Source organism: Passer domesticus, chromosome 31 (assembly GCF_036417665.1).
Source record: "Passer domesticus isolate bPasDom1 chromosome 31, bPasDom1.hap1, whole genome shotgun sequence".
NCBI lineage: Eukaryota > Metazoa > Chordata > Aves > Passeriformes > Passeridae > Passer > Passer domesticus.
This window is the reverse complement of record NC_087504.1, coordinates 3,596,597-3,616,899: the sequence shown is the minus strand read 5'-3', so window position 1 is coordinate 3,616,899 and position 20,303 is coordinate 3,596,597. Positions and strand designations below refer to the sequence as shown.

The 20,303-nt window shown below is 68.3% G+C and overlaps 2 protein-coding genes across 4 annotated transcripts; one reads left to right on the top strand and one right to left on the bottom strand.

Moving 5' to 3' along the window:
- Positions 1 to 242: 242 nt before the first annotated feature.
- NCKAP1L (NCK associated protein 1 like) lies at positions 243 to 14,093 on the bottom strand. Its single transcript, XM_064401158.1, is given in 38 exon segments — positions 243 to 632; positions 1,118 to 1,207; positions 1,563 to 1,672; positions 2,450 to 2,566; positions 2,644 to 2,737; positions 2,830 to 2,910; positions 3,257 to 3,339; positions 3,419 to 3,506; positions 3,824 to 3,921; positions 3,995 to 4,125; positions 4,606 to 4,824; positions 4,920 to 5,051; positions 5,520 to 5,620; positions 5,622 to 5,660; positions 6,258 to 6,506; positions 6,508 to 6,586; positions 7,065 to 7,210; positions 7,636 to 7,694; positions 7,988 to 8,069; positions 8,151 to 8,283; positions 8,746 to 8,768; positions 8,770 to 8,856; positions 9,342 to 9,438; positions 9,892 to 9,949; positions 10,486 to 10,608; positions 10,611 to 10,640; positions 10,830 to 10,878; positions 11,261 to 11,398; positions 11,464 to 11,566; positions 12,059 to 12,186; positions 12,188 to 12,202; positions 12,276 to 12,310; positions 12,313 to 12,331; positions 12,430 to 12,447; positions 12,449 to 12,523; positions 13,200 to 13,298; positions 13,300 to 13,311; positions 13,700 to 14,093. Coding segments are annotated over 38 exon segments (3,465 nt in total). The 5' UTR covers positions 13,802 to 14,093; the 3' UTR covers positions 243 to 509.
- Positions 14,094 to 15,118: 1,025 nt separating this feature from the next.
- LOC135287913 (gametocyte-specific factor 1-like) lies at positions 15,119 to 19,960 on the top strand. Of its 3 annotated transcripts, XM_064401157.1 has the most exons (5): positions 15,119 to 15,478; positions 16,080 to 16,206; positions 16,650 to 16,730; positions 16,907 to 16,988; positions 17,302 to 17,618. In XM_064401157.1, exons 1-5 carry the CDS (start codon positions 15,386 to 15,388, stop codon positions 17,492 to 17,494), a joined length of 576 nt encoding a protein of 191 aa, XP_064257227.1. In that variant the 5' UTR covers positions 15,119 to 15,385; the 3' UTR covers positions 17,495 to 17,618. The 3 variants fall into 3 exon arrangements, with proteins under 3 accessions (XP_064257227.1, XP_064257225.1, XP_064257226.1); XM_064401155.1 differs by lacking the exon at positions 16,907 to 16,988 and having other exon boundaries at positions 17,302 to 19,959; XM_064401156.1 differs by lacking the exons at positions 15,119 to 15,478; positions 16,080 to 16,206 and having other exon boundaries at positions 16,648 to 16,730; positions 17,302 to 19,960.
- Positions 19,961 to 20,303: the final 343 nt, after the last annotated feature.

Genomic DNA, 20,303 nt, shown 5'->3' with positions numbered 1-20,303 from the left:
GGGGGACACCGGGGACATTTGGGGACAGCGGGGGGTGCAGTGAGGGGTGGGCCTTGGGGGTCGCCGAGGGACATTTGGGGAGGGACAGGGAGGGGGATTTGGGGTCGGAGGTCCTGGGGGTGGGGGGGGGGGAAGGTGGGTTGAGGAATTTGGGGAGGGGCGCGGGGGTCTCGGGGCAGAAAGCGGGGGGTCCCGGTGCGGCTCGGGGGGGGGTCCGGGGGTCTTGTTAAGTGGGGGGAGGGTTCGGGGGGGTTTGGGGGTCCGGGTCAGTGCCGGGGGTGTCCCGGGGGTCAGTGCGGGGGGGGCGCGGCCGGGCGGCTCCCGGCACACCTGGCGGGGTCGGGGGGGTTTGGGGGTGTCCCGGGGGGGGTCCCGGGGGGTTTGGGGGGGGGTCGCGGGGGTCAGTGCGGGGGGGCGCGGCCGGGCGGCTCCCGGCACACCTGGCGGGGTCGGGGGGGTTTGGGGGTGCCCCGGGGGTGTCCCGGGGGGTTTGGGGGGGGTCGCGGGGGTCAGTGCGGGGGGGCGCGGCCGGGCGGCTCCCGGCACACCTGGCGGAAGGCGTTGCGCAGCAGCACGTAGGGGAAGCAGCTCTCCAGCATGTCCAGCGTCAGGAAGGACGACTCGGCCACGATCTTTGGGGGGGGGGCACCCATCAGAACCCCCTCCCCACTCCTGCCGACCCCCCCGCGGCCCCCCCCCCGGCCCGGCTCAGGTTGAAATATTTGAAATATTTGAAATTTTTGCATTTCGATCGCTCCGGGCACTCCCGGAATGAATCGGGGGGGGGGGGGGGGAGTGTGACCCCTCCCCCGGCCGCTTCCGGGGGGTCTGGGGGGGATGAGACCCCCCCCAGTATTGGGGGGGGCTGGGGAACATTCGGGGACAGCCCTGAGCCACCGGGGGACATCGGGGATGGCCTGGGGACATCGGGGATGGACATGGGGACATCGGGGATGGACCCAGGGGACACCCCGACCCCAGAGCCCACCCAAGGGGACCCCCGAGCCCACCCAGGGGACATCGGGAACTGCCCAGGGCCACCCCAGAGCCCCCCAGATGCCCCCCACGTGCCCCCAGGGTCCCCCCAGGGTCCCCCCAGGTGTCCCCAGGTCCCCACCAGGTGCAGCAGCAGCACGATCGAGTCCTGGTTCCGCGCCCGCGCCTTGTCTGGCTCCTGGGCCAGCTGCAGGAGACTGCTGGAGGCCAGCTGGGACAGACGGACAGGGACAGAGGGGACAGAGGGAGAGGGGACAGAGGGACAGAGGGGACAGAGGGACAGAGGGACAGCAACGGAGACAGAGGGGACAGAGACAGGGACAGACGGACAGCGGACAGCGAGGGGGACAGAGGGGACAGAGGGAGAGGGGACAGAGGGAGAGGGGACAGAGGGACAGAGATAGGGACAGTTACAGTCAGTGACACCGGGGACAGGGTTAGGGAGCCCACAGGGACAGTGCCAGCCCAGGGGACAGTGCCAGCCCCGGGGAGGGGACAGGGCCAGCCCCAGGAGGGGACAGGGCCAGCCCCAGGAGGGGACAGGGACAGTGGCACCCCGGGCTCACCAGCAGGAACTCCTTGAGGTGCGTCTCGATGTTCTTGCCGTGCACGGTGAAGAGCGCGGCCGAGAGCTGCACGATGGCCTTGGCCAGGCAGTGCAGGTTGTTGTTGTGGCCTGGGGACACCGCGGACACCGCGGACACGGGTTGGGAGTCAATACATGTGGGGACACAGGAAACTTGGGGACACGGGAGGGTTGGGGACAACCCAGAGTCCCCACAGTGCCACCTCCCTTGGTGACAGTCCCAGTGTCCCCCTGTGCCCCCAAACCCTCTGCTGTGACAATGGGACAGTGAGAACCGCCAGCATGGGGACAGGGGGACAGGGGGACACACACAGGGACATGGGGACACAGGGACATGGGGACATGGGGACACATAGAGGGACACAGGGACATGGGGACACACACAGGGACATGGGACACAGGGACATGGGGACATGGGGACACATAGAGGGACACAGGGACATGGGGACACACACAGGGACATGGGACACAGGGACATGGGGACATGGGGACACATAGAGGGACACAGGGACATGGGGACACGGGGACAGGGGACACACACAGGGACATGGGGACAGGGGGACACAGGGACATGGGGACACGAGGACACAGGTACATGGGTACACACACAGGGGACACAGGGGACACAGGGGACACAGGGACACAGGGGACACAGAGGACACAGAGGACACAGGGACACAGGGGACACAGGGACACGGGGACACAGGGGACACAGAGGACACAGAGGACACAGGGACACAGGGGACACAGGGACACGGGGACACAGGGGACACAGGTACATGGGTACACACACAGGGGACACAGAGGACACAGAGGACACAGGGACACGGGGACACAGGGGACACAGGGACACGGGGCCACCCTCACCGTCCAGCTCGGGGTTGTAGAGGGACGCGGGGTCAGCGGCCAGCAGGGGCAGCGACACGGCCACGAACACCAGGAGCAGGCAGGACACCTTGTAATCCTCCTCGGGGGACGAGCCCTCTGCAGGCAGGGGACAGCGCGGTGACAGCGCCGGCCCGGTGCCAGCGCCACCGCGGTGTCCCCAGAGCCCCCCGCACCTGTCCTGGGGCCGGCCAGGGCAGTGACCAGCGCCGGGTCCACCTCGCACGGGACCCCCGCGGCCGAGGCCAGCTCGAAGATGCTCAGGGTGACCTGGGGACACGGGGGACACGCGGTGTCACGCGGTGTCACGCGGTGCCACGCGGTGCCACGCGGTGCCACGCCCCCCGTGTCCCTGTGCCCACCTGGATGTCGGTGTCGGGGGTCACCACGTCCGCCAGGCTCTCGATGGGGCCCATCAGGAAGGGGCAGTGCTGGGAGAACACCTGGGGGGGCGGGGGGTCAGGGGGTCCCGGGCCCCAAACGGGGGTCCCATGTCCCTAAATGGGGGGGTCCCATGTCCCTAAATGGGGGTCAGGGGGTCCCAGGCCCCAGATGGGTTGACTGGGTCCCCAAATGAAGAGGCTGTGGCATCCCGGGGGGGTCCCAGAGTCTGGGGGTGTCCTGGGAGGGGTCCCAGGGGGGTCCCAGTGGGGTCCCAGAAGGTTCCCAGGGTCTGGGGGTGTCCTGGGAGGGGTTTCAGGGGGGGCCCAGGGGGTTCCAGGGTCTGGGGGTGCCCCGGGGGGGTCCCGGGGGGTTCCAGGGTCTGGGGGTGCCCCGGGGGCGTCCCACCTCCCTGAGGCCCTGCTGGGCCATGGCGCGGAAGCTCAGGATCTCCCCGATGATGGTCATGCGCTTCAGGACGTTCTCGGCCGCTGCGGGGACAGCGAGGGACAGCGGGGTGACACGTGTGCCACCCGGTGCCACCCCCCGTGCCACCCCGGCCGCACTCACAGCTCAGGCGGGGCAGCAGCGCTGGTCTCTGCTCAGCCCTGCAGCAGCGCAGCTGCACCAGCGTGTCCATGTTCTCTGCCACCAGCTTCTGCGGGGACACGGGGACACGGGGACATGGGGACACGGGGACATGGGGGGACAGGGTTGGGGTGGCACCGGGGTGGCCCTGCCTGCCCTGACATGGTGCCAGCAGCACCAGCCTGTCCCCAGCCCCTGTCCCCTGTCCCCAGCCCCTGTCCCCTGTCCCCGTCCCCGTCCCCATCCTCTGTCCCCGTCCCCATCCCCTGTCCCCGTCCCCATCCCCTGTCCCCGTCCCCTGTTCCCTGTCCCCATCCCCTGTCCCTGTCCCCGTCCCCATCCTGTGTCCCCATCCCCTGTCCCCATCCCCTGTCCCCGTCCCCGTACCTTCAGCTCGGTCACCTGGGAGCCCACGTGCCACATCAGGTTCTCGCTCAGGAACCTCATCCCGTAGGGCCCGATGAGCTCGGCCAGTGCCCGCATCTCTGCGGGAGGGGACAGGTGGGGACCCTGGGGGACAGGGGTGGCAGCCAGCCCCCCCCGAGCCCCCCAGCCCACCTGAGACGTCGGAGAACTCGGCGGCGCTGAAGGGGGGCTGCTCCTCGCGGGGCACCGTGGTGAAGGCCTGCAGGGCCGGGGACAGCAGCACGGCGCCCGTGCTGGCCTGGCGCAGCAGCGCCTCCAGGTACCTGGGGGACACGGCACGGGCACCCTGGCACTGGCACCCTGGCACTGGCACCCTGGCACTGTCACCTATAGCACTGTCACCTATAGCACTGTCACCCTGGCACTGGCACCCTGGCACTGGCACCCTGGCACTGGCACCCTGGGCAGTGTCACCTGTGCTACTGTCACCCACGGCACTGTCACCCTGGCAGTGTCACCCACAGCCCCGGTGCTGGCCTGGCGCAGCAGCGCCTCCAGGTACCTGGGGGACACGGCACTGGCACCCTGGGCACTGTCACCCATGGCACTGTCACCCTGGGCACTGTCACCCTGGCACCATCACCCTGGGCACTGTCACCCTGGGCACTGTCACCCATGGCAGTGGCACCCAAGTCAATGCCACCCACAGCAGTGTCACCCACGAGCTGCCACCACCTCCATCCCTGTATCCCCCTATGGGTGACCCTGCCACCCCGTCCCCGTGTCCCCGCGGTGGCACTGACCAGTCGGTGTAGATGGCGGTCAGCGTGGGCTGCCCGCTGGCGTCGCGGGGGTGGCTCTGCTGCAGCAGGACGGCGCGCAGCAGCCGCCCCGTGTCCAGGGCCACCAGCTGGCCCAGCCGCTGCACCAGCCCCATGTAGGCCACCAGCCCGGCCAGCACCTCCGAGGGCCGGGCCACCTCCTGCGTGGCCTGGCTGTAGCCAGCCATGGCCACGATGGCCCTGCGGGGACAGGGGGGCGGTGAGGGACGCACCGCTGTCCCCTCGGCCCCCCGTGTCCCCGGCGTGTCCCCGGCGTGTCCCCGGCGTGTCCCCACCTGGTCAGGCGCGTCTCCAGGTGGCTGCTCAGGTACTCGGCCGGTGTCACCGTGTGCCCAAAGACGGTGAAGTTGGGGACGTGGTTGAGGCTCAGGGACAGCTCGGCCAGGGTCAGGTGCAGCTTGTCCATGCTGGGGGACAGTCACGGTGTGACCCCGTGGGGACAGTCACAGTGTGACCCCGTGGGGACAATCCATGTCCCATGGGGGACAACCTTGTTGCCATGCCACGCCCAAGCTCTGGTAGCTTCAGGTGAGCTCCTGGAGCCCCCAAAGGCCACCAAGACCCCAGAGGTTCTGGAGACCCCAAAGGCCACCAAGCCCCCAAAGGCCACCAAGCCCCCAAAGGTCCTGAAGCCCCCAAAGGCCACCAAGACCCCCAGAGGTTCTGGAGCCCCCAAAGGCCACCAAGCCCCCAAAGGTCCTGAAGCCCCCAAAGGCCACCAAGCCCCCAAAGGTCCTGAAGCCCCCAAAGGCCACCAAGACCCCAAAGGCCACTGAGTCCCCAAAAGCCGCTGAGCCCCCAGAGGTTCTGGAGACCACCGAAGTCCCCAGAACCATGACCCCATGGGGACAGTCCCTCCCCTGGGTGGCACTCACTTGGTGGTGAGGGTCCGGTCCCGCCGCTGGCTCTCTGTCCCCGGTTTGTCCCTTTGGGGGTCCCCCTTGCGGGGCGGCTGCTTCGGGGTTTTCTTGACGCGTGGCTCTGCTGATGGTGGCCGCACAGTGCTTGGGCAGCAGCTGCAGGGCGGGGACAGGACCGTGGGGACATGGGAACAGGGTCGTGGGGACATGGGGGACACTCCAAACGGGGCCACCATGACCACAGGCCACCATCCCCCAGGGCTGGGTGGGGGATGCCCTGCCAGATCTGCCCCCGTGGAGGAACTTCCCCATCCCGAGGGTTTGGTGGGGACAGGGGGACAAAGGGACAGAGAGGCCACGGAGACCCCGATGGCCACAGAGACCCCAGAGGTTCTGGAGACCCCAAAGGCCACAGAGATCCTCAAGCTGATGGAAACCCCAAGGTGGAGGAGACCCCAAAAGCCAGAGGGATCCTGAAGGTGTGAAGACCCCAAAGGCCACTGAACCCCCAAAGATGCTGGACTCCCCAAAGGTCCTGGAGCCCCCAAAAGTCCTGGAGCCCCCAAAGGTCCTGGAGCCCCCAAAGGTCCTGGAGGCCCCAAAGGTCCTGGAGCCCCCAAAGGCTGCCAAGACCCCAAAGGCCACCAAGACCCCAAGGGTCACCAATCCCTCCAAAAGTCCCAGACCCCCCTGAACTCCCCCAAGCCCCCCAAAGGTCCCAGAGCCCCCAAAGGTCCCAGGGCCCCCCCAGACCTGCTGGCTGAGGTTGTGCTGCTCGGCGCAGGCGTCCAGGACGCAGGCGCTGCCCACCCGCGCCAGCTCCTCCAGGAACTTGTGGCACAGCCCCAGCGCCGCCGCCTCCAGCTGGGGGTACTGGGGGGACACGGCACCCCTCAGAGCCGGGGACGGGGCTGGGGGACCCCCCGCACCCCCCCCGGGTGTCACCCACCTCCTCGGGCACATGGGGTGCGGGCAGCGCGAGAAGTGGGCGCAGAGCAGGGGGGAAGGCGATGGCGAAGCGCAGCATGGACGGCTCGTCCAGCGTCACCGCGAACATCCGCTCCAGGGGCCGCGGGTGGAAACTGCAGAGGGGGACAGGGATGGGGACAGGGATGGGGACAGACACAGGGGACAGGGACAGGGGGACACCGTGAACATCCGCTCCAGGGGCCGCGGGTGGAAACTGCAGAGGGGACAGGGATGGGGACAGGGACAGGGACAGGGACAGGGACAGGGACAGGACAGCAGGGTGAGCAGGAAAGGGGGCAGGGATTGGGTGAGGGGGACAGGGGCAGAAAAAAGGGATATGGGGTGGGAAAAGGGGTTTACAGGGGGTGGAAAAGGGGGTGGGAAATGGGGTTCAGGCATGGAAAAGGGGGGTGCAGGGATGGGAAGGGGGTGCAGGGATGGGAAAGGGGTGCAGGGGTGGGGAAAGGGTGTGCAGGGATGGGAAGGGGGGTGCAGGGGATGGGAAGGGGGTGCAGGGATGGGAAAGGGGTGCAGGGGATGGGAAGGGGGTGCAGGGATGGGAAAGGGGTGCAGGGGCAGGGCCGGGCTCACCAGAGGTCAGACAGGTCCGAGGTCTCGTCCAGCAGCTCCTCGGGCCGGTCCAGCAGGCGCGTGTGGAACACCACCAGGCTCATGGCACGGCCCACGTCCCCGTTGGACGCCAGCGGCAGCGCGGCCTTGGCCACGCTGGTGTAGGCCTGGGGACAGCCAGGGGGACAGCCGGGGGACAGGGACACGGGGACAGGGTCAGGGGACAGCCGGGGGACAGGGGGACAGGGTCAGGGGACAGGGACAGGGACATGGGGACAGGGACAGGGACAAGAGGACAGGGACACGAGGACACAGGGACACAGGGACAGGGACACGGGGACAGGGACAGGGACACAGGGACAGGGACAGGGACATGGGGACAGGGACAGGGACAGGGACAGGGACATGGGGACAGGGACAGGGACACAGGGACAGGGACAGGGACAGGGACAGGGGACACTGGGGACAGGGACAGGGACAGGGACAGGGACAGGGGACAGGGGACAGGGACAGGGACAGGGACAGGGACAAGAGGACAGGGACAGGGACAGGGACATGGGGACAGGGACAGGGACAGGGACAGTGCCACCACCTGGAGCCGGAACCAGTCCAGGCGCAGCGCGGTGAAGTCAAACTGCTCCTGGTCATCAACTGCGGGGACAGAGGGACACGGGGACAGCGCTGGGGGTGGCAGTGCCACCACAGGGGACCCCATGGGAGCCGCCACCCTTCGGGGTGCCCGGGATTGTCCCAGAGCTGCCGGGACAGCGGGGACACGGGGCTGGGGGTGGCACCGGTGACACAGTGAGGGGAGATGTGGGCTGGGAGGGGACACTCCGGGCCGGGAGGGGACACTCCGGGCCGGGAGGGGACAACCCGAGCTGGGAGGGGACAACCCGAGCTGGGAGGGGGACACTCCGGGCCGGGAGGGGACAAAGCCGCACCTTCCTTGGCCGAGAGAGCCGAGAGGGAGCTGACGAAGGACGAGAGGATCACGGACTCCTCCTCGGGACACACCGAGAGGTTCTGCGGGCACAGGGCGGGCTCAGGGGACAGCCGGGGCCCCGCAGGGGGGCTCAGGGGACAGGGCCACCCCCCCGGAGGTACCTGGATGACGTCGCTGAGCACGAGGGCGTCGAAGCGGGCCAGGTAGTGCCGGTGGTAGCGGCGCAGGAGCCGCAGGTGCCGCCGCACCAGCGCCCGCAGCTGCTCCAGCAGGAACAGCAGCTCCGCCAGGCGGCTGCGCGGGGGGCGTCAGAGACCCCCCGAACCCCCCCGGCATGCAGCAGGGACCCCCCCGAGTCACCCCGAGACTCCTGAGCCCCCCAGTGCCCCCCGAGTCACTCCCAAAAACCGCTGAACCCCCCCAAATCCGGGGGGTCCTGGCGAGTGTCCCTCTCTGTCCCCTCCTGTCCCCCTCCTGTCCCCCCCTGTCCCTCCCTGTCCCCTCCCTGTCCCCCCCGTCCCCTCCTGTCCCCTCCTGTCCCCCCCCTGTCCCTCCCTGTCCCCCTCCCTGTCCCCTCCTGTCCCCTCCCTGTCCCCTCCCTGTCCCCTCCTGTCCCCTCCTGTCCCCTCCTGTCCCTCCCTGTCCCCTCCCTGTCCCCTCCCTGTCCCCTCCTGTCCCCTCCTGTCCCCCTCCTGTCCCTCCCCTGTCCCCTCCCTGTCCCCTCCTGTCCCCTCCCTGTCCCCTCCCTGTCCCCACCTGTCGCTGAAGTCCTCGGGGGTTCTTGCTCTTGGTCACGTGCTCGGCGTGTCGCGACAGCCAGCTCACCTCGTCGCGACACAGCGACAGCGCCACGAACACCAGCAGGGCCTGGCGCGGGGGCAGGGGCCGGGACCCCCCAAAATCTCCCAAATGCTTCCCAAAACCTCCCCGAATCCGGGACCCCCCACCAAAATCTCCCGAAATTCCCCCCCAAAATCTCCCAGAATCCCCCCCCGAATCTCCCAAAATTCCCCCTCAAATCACCCCAAAAACCTCCCAGAATCCTCTCCCCCAAAATCTCCCAAAATTCCCCCCCGAATCCCCTCTAAATCTCTCCAATCCCCCGAAAATCTCCCAGGCGCCCCCAAAATCTCTCCAATGCCCCTCAAACCCCCCCCCAAAATGTCTCCAATGCCCCCCAAAATCGCCAAAAATCCCCCCCAAATCTCTCAGACCTCTCCCAAAACCCCCCCTAAATCTCCCCAAATCGCCAAAAATCCCCCCAAAACCTCCCCAGTCCCGCCCAAAACCACCCAAAATTCCCCAAAATTTCTTGAAACCCCCCAAAATCCCCCCCCGCGCCCCCGGCCCACCTTGGGCCCCAGCAGCCCGGGCTGATCCTCCAGCAGCGCCCGCAGCTCCCGCACGGCCCCGCGCAGGAACGAGCGGCGGCCCCGGTGCAGCGCCGGGCTGGGGGGCACGCGGGGGTTGGGGGGGGGTCCCCGGGGGTCCCGGGGGGACAGGGGGGGGGACAGGGGGGGACAGGGGACAGGACCCCCGCAGGAAGCAGGGGGTGGCCCCAGGGGGATGGGGGAGGGTTGAGGGGATTTGGGGGGGTCGGGAAGGGGACAAGGGGGGGCAGGATGGGACAAGGGGGGGCATGATGGGGACAGGGGGGGGGTCAGGATGGGGGGCCAGGATGGGGACAAGGGGGGGGTCACGGCCAGCGTCACCCAGGGGACCCCCCCGGGCACCCCCAGGGGACAGCACGTGTGGCAAAGGGGGGCGGGGTGGGCAAAACCGGGGCAGAGCCCCCCCCAGGACCCCCCCGGTTTTGGGGTGCTCTGGGACCTCTCATCTCCCCAAGCCCCCCGGGACCCCTCCGGGCACCCCAAACCCCCCCAGCCCCCCCAGCCCCCGGACCTGTGCGCCGCCGCGTGCTCCCGGGCACTCCTTGACATCGCCACGCGCTTCCCGAACCTGGGGAGGGGCACCTGGCACTGCCCTGTGCCACCCCCGGAGACCCCCAGAGACCCCCGGGCACCGCCCTGTGCCACCCCCGGACACCCCCAGCCCCTGGCACCACCCTGTGCCACCCTCGGGCACCGCCCTGTGCCACCCCCGGGCACCCCCAGAGACCCCCGGGCACCGCCCCAGCCCCCGGTACCCCCCTGGTATCCAGGAGAACCCCCCGAGCACCCCCAAAATCCCCTGGACAGCCCCCCCTGGCACCGCCAAAGTCCCCAGTGAAGCCAGCAGTCCCTGGCACCGGCCGTGCCACCCCCCCTGTGGGCAGTGCCACCCTCGGTGTCCCCATTCTGAGCCCCCCGGGCAGTGCCACTCGTGGTGGTCCCCGTCCTGACCCCCACCCCTGGGCAGTGCCACCCCCGATGTCCCCAATCCTCTCCCCTCCCCAGGCAGTGCCACCCACAGGCAGTGCCACCACGGTGTCCCCGTTCTGACCCCCCCCGGGCAGTGCCACCCCGGGCAGTGCCACCCGCGGTGTCCCCGGCTCACCCTTGAGCCCCCCCAGCAGCTCCTCGGTGACCTTGTGCACCGCGATGGCCTCGTCGCGCACCAGGGTGACAAAGAGGGACCCGCGCAGGGCCTGGCGCCACAGCTCCTGGCACGGGGGGGGTGCCCAGGGGCGCCCGGGCACACCAGGAACCCCACTGGGGGGGACAGCGGGTCAGGGACCCCAAACGGGACAGCCCCACATCAGGGACCCCAAATGGGCACAGCCCCGCGTCAGGGACCCCAAATGGGCACAGCCCCGCGTCAGGGGACCCCAAAACAGGCACCAGGGTTTGGGGACATGCCCAGGAGGGGCTGGGGACACGCGGGCAGTGCCCAGCACTCACGGATGATCCAGCGCTCCATCACCTCCAGGGACAGGTACTCACAGGCCATCTGGGGACAGCAGTGCCACCGCGTCACTGTCCCCGAGCCCCCAGTGTGGCCCTGTGTCACCACACCCCAGTCCCCATGTCACTCACGCTGTCACTGGTGGTGGGGCTCAGCAGGTCCCCATGTCCCCATGTCCCCATGTCCCCCCAGGTGTCACTCACGCTGTCACTGGTGGCCGGGCCTCAGCAGGTCCCCATGTCCCCATGTCCCCATGTCCCCCCAGGTGTCACTCACGCTGTCACTGGTGGCCGGGCTCAGCAGGTCCCCATGTCCCCATAGCCATGTCCCCATGTCCCCCCAGGTGTCACTTCACGCTGTCACTGGTGGCCGGGCTCAGCAGGTCCCCATGTCCCCATGTCCCCATGTCCCCCCAGGTGTCACTCACGCTGTCACTGGTGGCCGGGCTCAGCAGGTCCCCCGCGGCTCCCAGCAGGCTCAGCAGCTGCTCCTGCCGCCACAGCTCCGCGTCCCGGCAGCGCCGCGCGAACGGGGCCCGCAGGGACAGCAGCGCGCCGCTCACGGCCTGGGGACAGCGCCACGCTGGGGACCCCGGCCCGGCCGCGCGGGGGGCCCTGCCGGGACCGGGACCCCCGACCCACCTTGGTGTGGGGGCCCGAACTCCTCGGGCAGCTTCTTCAGGGGGTGCTCGTACTCCAGCACCATCTGCGCCAGGCGGGCGAAGCCGGGCTCGCTGCGGGGACACGGCGTGGGGGACATGTTGGGGACACACTGGGGACATGTTTGGGACAGCCCTGGGGCCGGTTCCAGTGTTGGGGACACACTGGGGACACATTGGAAACAGCCCCAGGGCCGTTCTGGCGCTGAGGACACGTTAGGGGACACGTTGGGGACAGCCCCAGGGCTGGTTCTGGTGCTGGGGACACGTTAGGGACACATTGGGGACAGCCCTGGGCCGGTTCTGGCGCTGGGGACACGTTAGGGATGACCCCCATGACGACCCCAACGAGGCCCACAGCCTTGGGGACACAATGGGGACAACCCGGGCAGGGCCAGCGCGGGTACAACCCCACAAACACAGCGGTGGGGACAGCAGGGGTGGCACTAGGGACAGCCTGGGGACAGCAGGGGCTGGGGACACGGCCCTGGGGACAGCAGGGTGGGCCCGGGGACAGCAGGGTGGCCCTGGGGACAGCAGGGTGGCCCGGGGACAGCAGGGTGGCACCTGGCGCCGTGGCTCATCTCGTGCGCGCAGTGGTAGAGCCCCAGCAGCAGGCGCCGCTCCTCGGCGCGCGCCAGCAGCAGCACCAGGGACACGTAGGTGACAACCAGGTCCAGGTAGCCCTTGGTGAAGGTCGTAGTTGATGTGCTGGGGGGAGGGGACAGCGTGAGGGCGCGGGGACAGCGGGGACAGCGCGGGTGGCGCGCGGGGTGGCACTCACGATGTCGAAGAAGCACTGGCTGGCGTCGATGGTGTGAGCAGCTCGTAGACATGGTCCTGGGGACAAGGGGACAGCGCCGCGTGTCACCGCCGTGTCCCCCGGCTCTGAGGGACCCTCCTGTCCCCTGTGTCCCCCCTGTCCCCTCCCGGCTCACCCGGAACTCCAGGACGTCCCAGGAAGGTTTGGTAGAACGGAGCCAGCGCCCGCACGATGTCCCCTCTGTCCCTGTGCACCGGGCCCAGGTGCTGCTGCAGGGGACACAGGGACAGCAGTGTGGGTGACACGGGGACAGGAGTGTGGGTGACACGGGGACAGCAGCGGGGGGTGACACAGGGACAGCGGCGTGGGTGACACGGGGACAGGAGTGTGGGTGACACGGGGACAGGAGTGTGGGTGACACGGGGACAGCGGCGTGGGTGACACGGGGACAGCGGCGTGGGTGACACCGTGGGACCAGGAGTGTGGGTGACACAGGGACAGCGGTGTGGGTGACACGGGGACAGCGGCGTGGGTGACACGGGGACAGCAGTGTGGGTGACACGGGGACAGCGGCGTGGGTGACACGGGGACAGCAGCGTGGGGTGACACGGGGACAGGAGTGTGGGTGACACGGGGACAGCGGCGTGGGTGACACGGGGACAGCAGTGTGGGTGACACGGGGACAGCAGGGAGGGGTGAGAAAAGGGGACATCCAGGGTGAGGTGACAGAGGGGACACGCAGGGTGGGGATGACAAGAGGGGGACACTCAGGGAGGGGTGGCACATCCTCCAGGGGGTGGGGACACGGGGACACAGGGACCATGGGGACACAGGGACACAGGGACACAGGGACATGGGGACAGGGGGACACGGGGACATGGGGACATGGGGGACACAGGGACAGTGGGGACATGGGGACAGGGGGACACGGGGCCAGCGGCTCACGGTGCTGCTCCGCACGTCCAGGTGCGGGAATTTCTTCAGGATGAACTTGGCCGAGGCCTCCATGGCCTTGTCCCCGAGGAAGGGCGGCCGCGTGCGGGGGGTCCGAGCACGTCTGGGGGACCCCCGGTGTCACAACCCCCCGAAATGACCCCAAAAGCCCCTCCCGGGCTGGGACCTCCCAAAGCCCCACCCTACCCCGACCCTTTCCGGGCTGGGACCCCCTAAATTCCCCCAACCCCCACCCCCAAACTCAGGCTCCCCCTCCTCAGACCCCCCCAAAATTCCCCCTCAAGGCTGGGACCCCCCCAAACCCCCCCGGCCAAGCCCCGCCCTGCCCAGGGCCCCCCCCAAATCCCCCCTAAATCCCCTCCTGGGCTGTGCCCCCTCCCCACATCCCCCCCCATCCCTCGGTGGCCGATCCCCTCGGCCACTCCCCATGGCCAGGGGGGTTGGGGACCCCCGGGTGTCCCCCCGGGTGTCCCCCAGGACCCCCCCCAGACCTTTTTGAGGTTGTAGACGCGCACGAGGACCCCCCGGCCCCGCTCGTTGAGCAGCGTCAGCTTCTCGGCCAGTTTGTCCCCGTACACCGAGGGCAGGGACATGGTGGCACCTCGGTGGCACCTCGGTGGCACCCCCAGAGTCCCCAAAAGGCCCCAAACCCCAACTTCCCCTTCCTGGGCCGGGCCCCGGCAGCGCTGGGGAACACGTGACACCACCCGTGACACCGCGGGGGACACCGCGGGTGGGGACAGCGCCACGGGGGACACCGCTGGTGGCCGATGCCACCACCCCAGCTCAGGCCCCTGTTGCGGGGTCACGGCCCCATATGGGCGTCATGGCCCTATAGAGAACAAACTGGGCCGTGGAACCCAAATTCACTCCTGTTTGTCCCCCTTTTGGGTTCCACTTGTCCCCAAACAGGTCCCATTTGTCCCCCGTCGGGGGACCCCAATCTTGGCTCATTTAACCCCAATCTGAGCCTCTTTAACCCCAATCAGGGCGGGCCCATTTACCCCAATCAGGGCCCATTTTACCCCAATCAAGACTCATTTTTTTCCCAACCAGGGCCCATTTACCCCAATTTTTCCCCTGTTGCCATCGATGCCTTCATTTTTAACTTTTAAATTTTCTGTGGTTAACCAAAAGAATCCTTTTCATCCCGAAATCCAAGGACACCGTAACAGCCTCAACCCCAAAAACTGTAAGCGACAGCGAATCAAAGAAATCACCCAGGAGGATGGAACTTCATAACCCAAAACTTTAATTATACAATTAACCCCAACATGCAAATGAACCACAACTTATAAAAGTGTGAAAATACAAAAATATAAATTTTTTTAGTCCATTTTCGGTCCAGCTTGGGTTTAGCCCCGGCCATGCTCTTGTACTTTAAGGCTTTTTAATTAGGCATTTTTAATGATTTTTTGATTTATTTTAGGAATAAAACTTTTAATTTTTAATAACTTCCTAATTTATTATTCGGCTCGTTCCAGGCCGCACCGCGGAGACGGCGCCGCGGCGCCCCCCAGCGGCTCGGAGGGACTGGGAAGCAGCGCCCGTTGCCGCGGTAACGGCGACGCTGCCGTAAAGCAGAACCGGCACAGTTGGGACCGGAACGAGACAGAACCGGCACCGGTGGGACCGGAACGGGGACAGAACCGACCCTGCTGGCACCGAACCGGCACCGGTGGGACCAGAACGGGACCGAACGACCCTGCTGGCACCGAACCGGTACCGGTGGGACCAGAACGGGACAGAACCGACCCTGCTGGACCGAACCGGTACCGGTGGGACCAGAACGGGACGGAACCGGGACTGCTGGGACCGAACCGGTAACCGGTGGGACCGGAACGGGACCGGAACCGGGACGGCACCGGTGAGACCGGAACGGGACGGGACCGAACCGGGAACGAAACCGGGGGCTGGTGTGACTGGACGAGGACATTTCCGGGGACCGAATCGTGACCGGACCGGGACCGGACCGGGACCGCTGGAACCCAACCGGGACCGAACCGGGACCGCTGGGACCAAACTGCGGCTGGTGAGACCGAACCGGGACCGAACCGTGTCTGGTGGGACATAGCCGGTACCGAACGGTGCCCGGCGGTACCGAACGGTGCCCGGCGGTACCGAACGTGCCCGGTGGTACCGAACGTGCCCGGTGCCGTCGGGCCGCTCGGGTCCGCATGGAGCCCGACGCGCTCGTGCAGTGCCCGTACGACCGGAGCCACCAGGTGCGCGTGTCCCGCCTGCCCTATCACCTGGTGCGCTGCCAGCAGGTGCGCTCGGGGACCGGCACCGGCACCGGGGGGACACCGGGACAGCGGGAACGGGGAGGCACTGGGACAGCGGGGGACACCGGGACACGGGGGGACACCGGGACAGCGGGGGGACAGCGGGGGACACCCGGGGGGGGGGGGTTGGGGTTGGGGCTTGGGGAGGGTCTGGGGTCTGCGGGAATTGGGTCTGGGGTCAGCAGGGGTTTGGGGTCGGGATCTGTAGAATTGGGGTCTGGGGTCAGCAGGGGTTTGGAGTTGGGGTCTGTGAGGGTCTGGGGGTCTGCGGGAATTGGGACCGGGGTCTGTGGGAATTGGGGCCGGGGGTCTGTGATGGTCTGGGGTCTGTGGGAATTGGGGCTGGGGTCTGCAGGAATTGGGGCCGGGGTCTGGGGTCTGTGGAAATTGGGGTCTGGGGTCTGCAGGGGTTTGGGGCTCGGGTCTGTGGGGATTTGGGTTGGGGTCTGTGAGGATCTGGGGTCTGCAGGAATTGGGGCCGGGGTCCGGGGGGGTCCGGGCTCCGAGGGCGCAGCTCTGGGGGGCAGGAGGGGCTCTGTGTCCCCCCCCCCTCTTTCAGCCCCCCCCCCCGTGTCGCTGTCCCCAGAACAACCCGCACGTGTCGCGCACCTTGGCCACGTGTCCCTTCAACGCGCGCCACCGCGTCCCGCGCGCGCACCTGCGCGGCCACGTCACCTCGTGCCCCGACAAACTGCCGCTCGAGCTGCCCCGAGGTGCGTGCCCGGGTGTGCCCCCAGGTGTGCCCCCAGGTGTGCCCGGGTGTGCCCCCAGGTGTCCCCAGGTGTGCCCCCAGGTGTGCCCAGGTGTGTGCCCAGGTGTGCCCCCAGGTGTCCCCAGGTGTGCCAAGGTGTGCCCGGGTGTGTGCCCCGGTATGCCCCAGGTGTGCCCTCACTGCTGTGCCCAGGTGTGCCCAGGTGTATGCTCAGGTGTGCCCCCAGGTGTGCCAAGGTGTGCCCAGGTGTGTGCCCAGGTGTGCCCCCAGGTGTCCCCAGGTGTGCCAAGGTGTGCCCGGGTGTGTGCCCAGGTGTGCCCCCAGGTGTGCCCTCACCGCTGTCCCCAGGTGTGCCCCCAGGTGTGCCCTCACTGCTGTGCCCAGGTGTGTGCCCCAGGTCTCCCCAGCTGTGTCCCCTCACCGCTGCCCCCGGTGTCCCCGCAGACCCCGAGGACAAGGCCAGGACAGCCGGGGGACCCCCCCATGCCTGGCAGCCCCCCCCGTGCCAGGAGGACTGGGACGCAGGTGAGGCTCCCGCGGTGTCCCCAGGGGCTGCCACCGTGTCCCCTTCCTGTCCCCTCGGTGTCCCCACCGTGTCCCCTCGGTGTCCCCACCCTGTCCCCTCGGTGTCCCCTCGGTGTCCCCACCATGTCCCCACGGTGTCCCCACCGTGTCCCCTCGGTGTCCCTGTCCCCGTGCAGAGCTGAGCGAGCTGGAGCTGGAGGAGCCCCCCCCGTTCATCCTGCATGTCACCAAGGGGGACCTGCCTGTCCCCTGCCTCAGGTAGGACCCGGGGACAGGGCTGGGAATGTCCCCAGGTGCCACACTCGGGGGCGTGGGAGTGTCCCCAGGTGTCACAGCTGCGTCTGTGTGTCCCCAAGTGCCACACTCAGGGGTAGGACTGTCCCCAAGTGCCACACTCAGCTGTGTCTGTGTGTCCCCAAGTGCCACACTCGGGTGTGTGACTGTCCCCAGGTGTCACACTCGGGTGTGTCTGTGTGTCCCCAAGTGCCACACTCGGGTGTGTGACTGTCCCCAGGTGCCACACCCGCTGTCCCCCCAGCACCCCCGAGCTGACCCCCCCCTCTGTCCCCAGCTCGGACCCCGCTGTCCCCCCGGAGGGGCTGGCACCGAGGAAGCCGCGGCCGGCGACAGCAGCGCCGCCCTTGGGGAGAGGCGGGCCCCGCTCGGGGACAGCGCAGCCCCGGCCGGTGTCGGCGTGCGGGGCCCGGGGGGTCCCGGGGCGTCCCGGGCGAGCCCCCCCGGCTGTCAAATATTTCCGGAAATAAAATCGCTGTCCCCGAGGCGCTGGGGGTGACGGGCGACACTGGGGGTGGGGACAGTGCCACCCCCGCGGCGGGGGAATGCGGGGACCCCCGCCCTGACTGGTGGTCCCCCCCCCCCGCGCTGGTCACTCCGGGCTGGTCGTGTCACACCCCCGGTGTCCCCTGCCACCCCCCGAGCTGTGTCCCTGTCCCCCCTGTCCCGTCCCTGTCCCCCCCCCGGTGTCCCTGTCCCGGTGTCCCTGTCACCCCTGTCCCCCCCGCTGTCCCTGTCCCCCACCAGTGTCCCTGTCCCCCCCCCGTGTCCCTGTCCTGTCCCTGTCCCCCTGTCCCGTCCCCTCCCCCCATCCCCTTTCCCACCGTTCCTGCGCTCCCGGGAGGAATTTTGGGCTCGGGGGGGCAATTTTGGGGCATCTTGCGTAAAGTCCCCCCCCCGTGCCCGGGGCACCGGGACAGGGGACCCGCCCTGGGGGGGGGGGGGGTGCCCACCTTGACCCCCCCCACCCCGAAAATCCTCCCCAAAAATTGTCACCGAGCGTCCCCACCCCCGGAACCCCCGGGACCCCCCCGGGACCCCCCAGGAGGGGGGAGATCCCCACACCCCCCCCCCAAATTCCTCCTCCTTTCTCTCCCCCCCCCCGCGCCGGGAGCTGAGCTCCGCTCGGAGCCGCCGGATTTGGGGCGGAAAAAGTGGAAATGGGAATTTCTGTGTCACCGCCGCCTCCGGTGCCGCCGCCCCCCGCTCCCGCCCGCGTTTTGGGGCAAAAAAGCTCCTTTTTCTCCCTTTTTCTCCCTTTTTATCCCTTTCCCCCCTTCCCGGGGGTTCGCCCCGCGCGGGGGGGGGGGGCCTGGAAGGTTCTGGAATTGTGGAAATTCCGGGATCGCAGCTGCGGGGCGGGATCGGGGATTCGGGATCGCCACCCCCGCCCCGATCCCAACATCTGCCGCGGGCCCGTCCCCCTCCCTGCCCTCATCCGCTGCATTTTCCCCCAAAATCCCTTTCAAATCCTGTTTTTGGGGGAATTTTCCGCCCCCCCAGCTCCACCTGGACGCCCCCAGCGGGATTTATCCGCTCACCCCATCCCAAATCCCACCCTGCACCCCAAGTGGGATCCCCCAAAAAACCCACACAGCCCCAGGAGGGATTTCTTCCCAATTTTCCCAAATTTTTTTCCAGTTTTTCCTATTTTTTTCCAACTTTTTCCAGTTTTTTTCCCAACTTCTTCCAACTTCTTCCAATGTTTTCCTATTTTTTCCCAGCTCTGCCCCCTCTCCCTGCGTGTCCCGGGCCTGGCCCGGAGTTTTTCCTGCCAGGGTGGATCCGGGCGGGGGCTGGAAAATCGGGATCGCCGTCCCCGGCTGGGAAAAAACAGGCGGCTCCCGCTTTTCCACCAATTTTTTATGGCGATTTTTCTTCTCCTCTCCCCTTGGAGCCTCCCCCGGGTCGGGAATTCCCTGGGCGGGGAGGCTCTGGAATGTTCCGGTGCCACCCCAAATCTCTGTCACCTTTGGTGTCCCCAAATCCCCGAGGGAATTCTGCCCCTGGGACTTTTGGGGCGATTTTTGGGGTTTTTGGGCTCATCCCATGGGGTTTTGAGGGATTCTCCCCGGCCTGGCCTGGACAGGGATGGAAATCCCGGATTTTGGGGCTGCTGGGAGCCCAAAGGCAGGGAAAACAGGGAACGCCCCAAACCCCGACATTTCACCCCAAAAAAGAGGGGGGAGCGCCCCCAAATCCCCTCCTGCTGCCCCAGCAGGAAAATCCCGGATCTGGCCCCAAAAATGCCCCGTTGGATCACGGGGTGACCCCGAATGAGGATGTGGGGACACGGGGACAGGGGGATTTGGGGACAAGGTGACACAAGGATTTGGGGACACAGGGACACGGGGATTTGGGGACATGGTGACACAGGGATTGGGGATATGGGGACACGGGGATTTGGGGTTATGGGGACAGGGGGACACAAGGATTTGGGGACACAAGGATTTGGGGACAAGGTGACACGGGGATTTGGGGACAGGGGAACACGGGGATTTGGGGACATGGGGATTTGGGGACATGGTGACACAGGGATTTGGGGTTATGGGGACACGGGGATTTGGGGTTATGGGGACACGGGGACAGCCAGCACACACGCGTGTGGCCGCTCCCTGTGCCGTGGGGTCCCGTGTCCCTGTCCCCACGTGTCCCCGGAATGTGCAGCCACACTCACACCCCCCGGTGTCCCCCCGGTGTCCCCCCGGTGTCCCCCCCGTGTCCCCCCCGTGTCCCCCCCGGGCTGGCCCCGCTCCCGCCCCCCGGGGCCTCCAGCGCCTTTTTGGGAAGCGCCGGTGCCGGGGCCCCCCCGCGCCCCCCCCGCGCCCGCCCGGGCTCCCGGCCAGCCCCGACCCCCCCGCGCCCCCCGCCCGGGACACCGGGAGGACACCGGGGGGACACAGGGGGGACGTTGGGGGGACATTGGGGGCACGCTGCGGCACCGGCCCCGCTCTGGGGTGGTCGCGGCGCCCCGAGACCCCCCAGGCGCGGCCCGGGGGGGGCCCGGGGGGGGCCCGGGGGGGCCGGGGGTGACGTGGCCCCGCCGCCGGGCCGGGCTATATACGGGGCTGGCGGCGGCCGTGACTCAGGCCCGGCCCCCCCGGGGCCCCCCCGGTGACTCAGGGGCGCGCCGGGACCGGGGGGGGCACAGGGGGGTCCCTGCGAGGGGGGGGGCTGTGCCTGTCCCCCCCCTAAAATGTGGCTGGGGGACACTGGGGGGTGAAGGGGGGGTCTGGGGGTGTCCCTGGGGGGGTCTGGGGGTGTCCCTGGGATGGGGCC

What these genes read in the sequence shown, in the direction of transcription:
- LOC135287913 (XM_064401155.1), top strand. Translation starts at nt 15,386, where the DNA reads ATGGAGCCCGACGCGCTCGTGCAGTGCCCGTACGACCGGAGCCACCAG. An exon ending in ACCTGGTGCGCTGCCAGCAG is followed by an intron (nt 15,479 to 16,079) that starts GTGCGCTCGGGG and finishes CGCTGTCCCCAG; the next exon opens with AACAACCCGCACGTGTCGCG. An exon ending in GCCGCTCGAGCTGCCCCGAG is followed by an intron (nt 16,207 to 16,649) that starts GTGCGTGCCCGG and finishes GTGTCCCCGCAG; the next exon opens with ACCCCGAGGACAAGGCCAGG.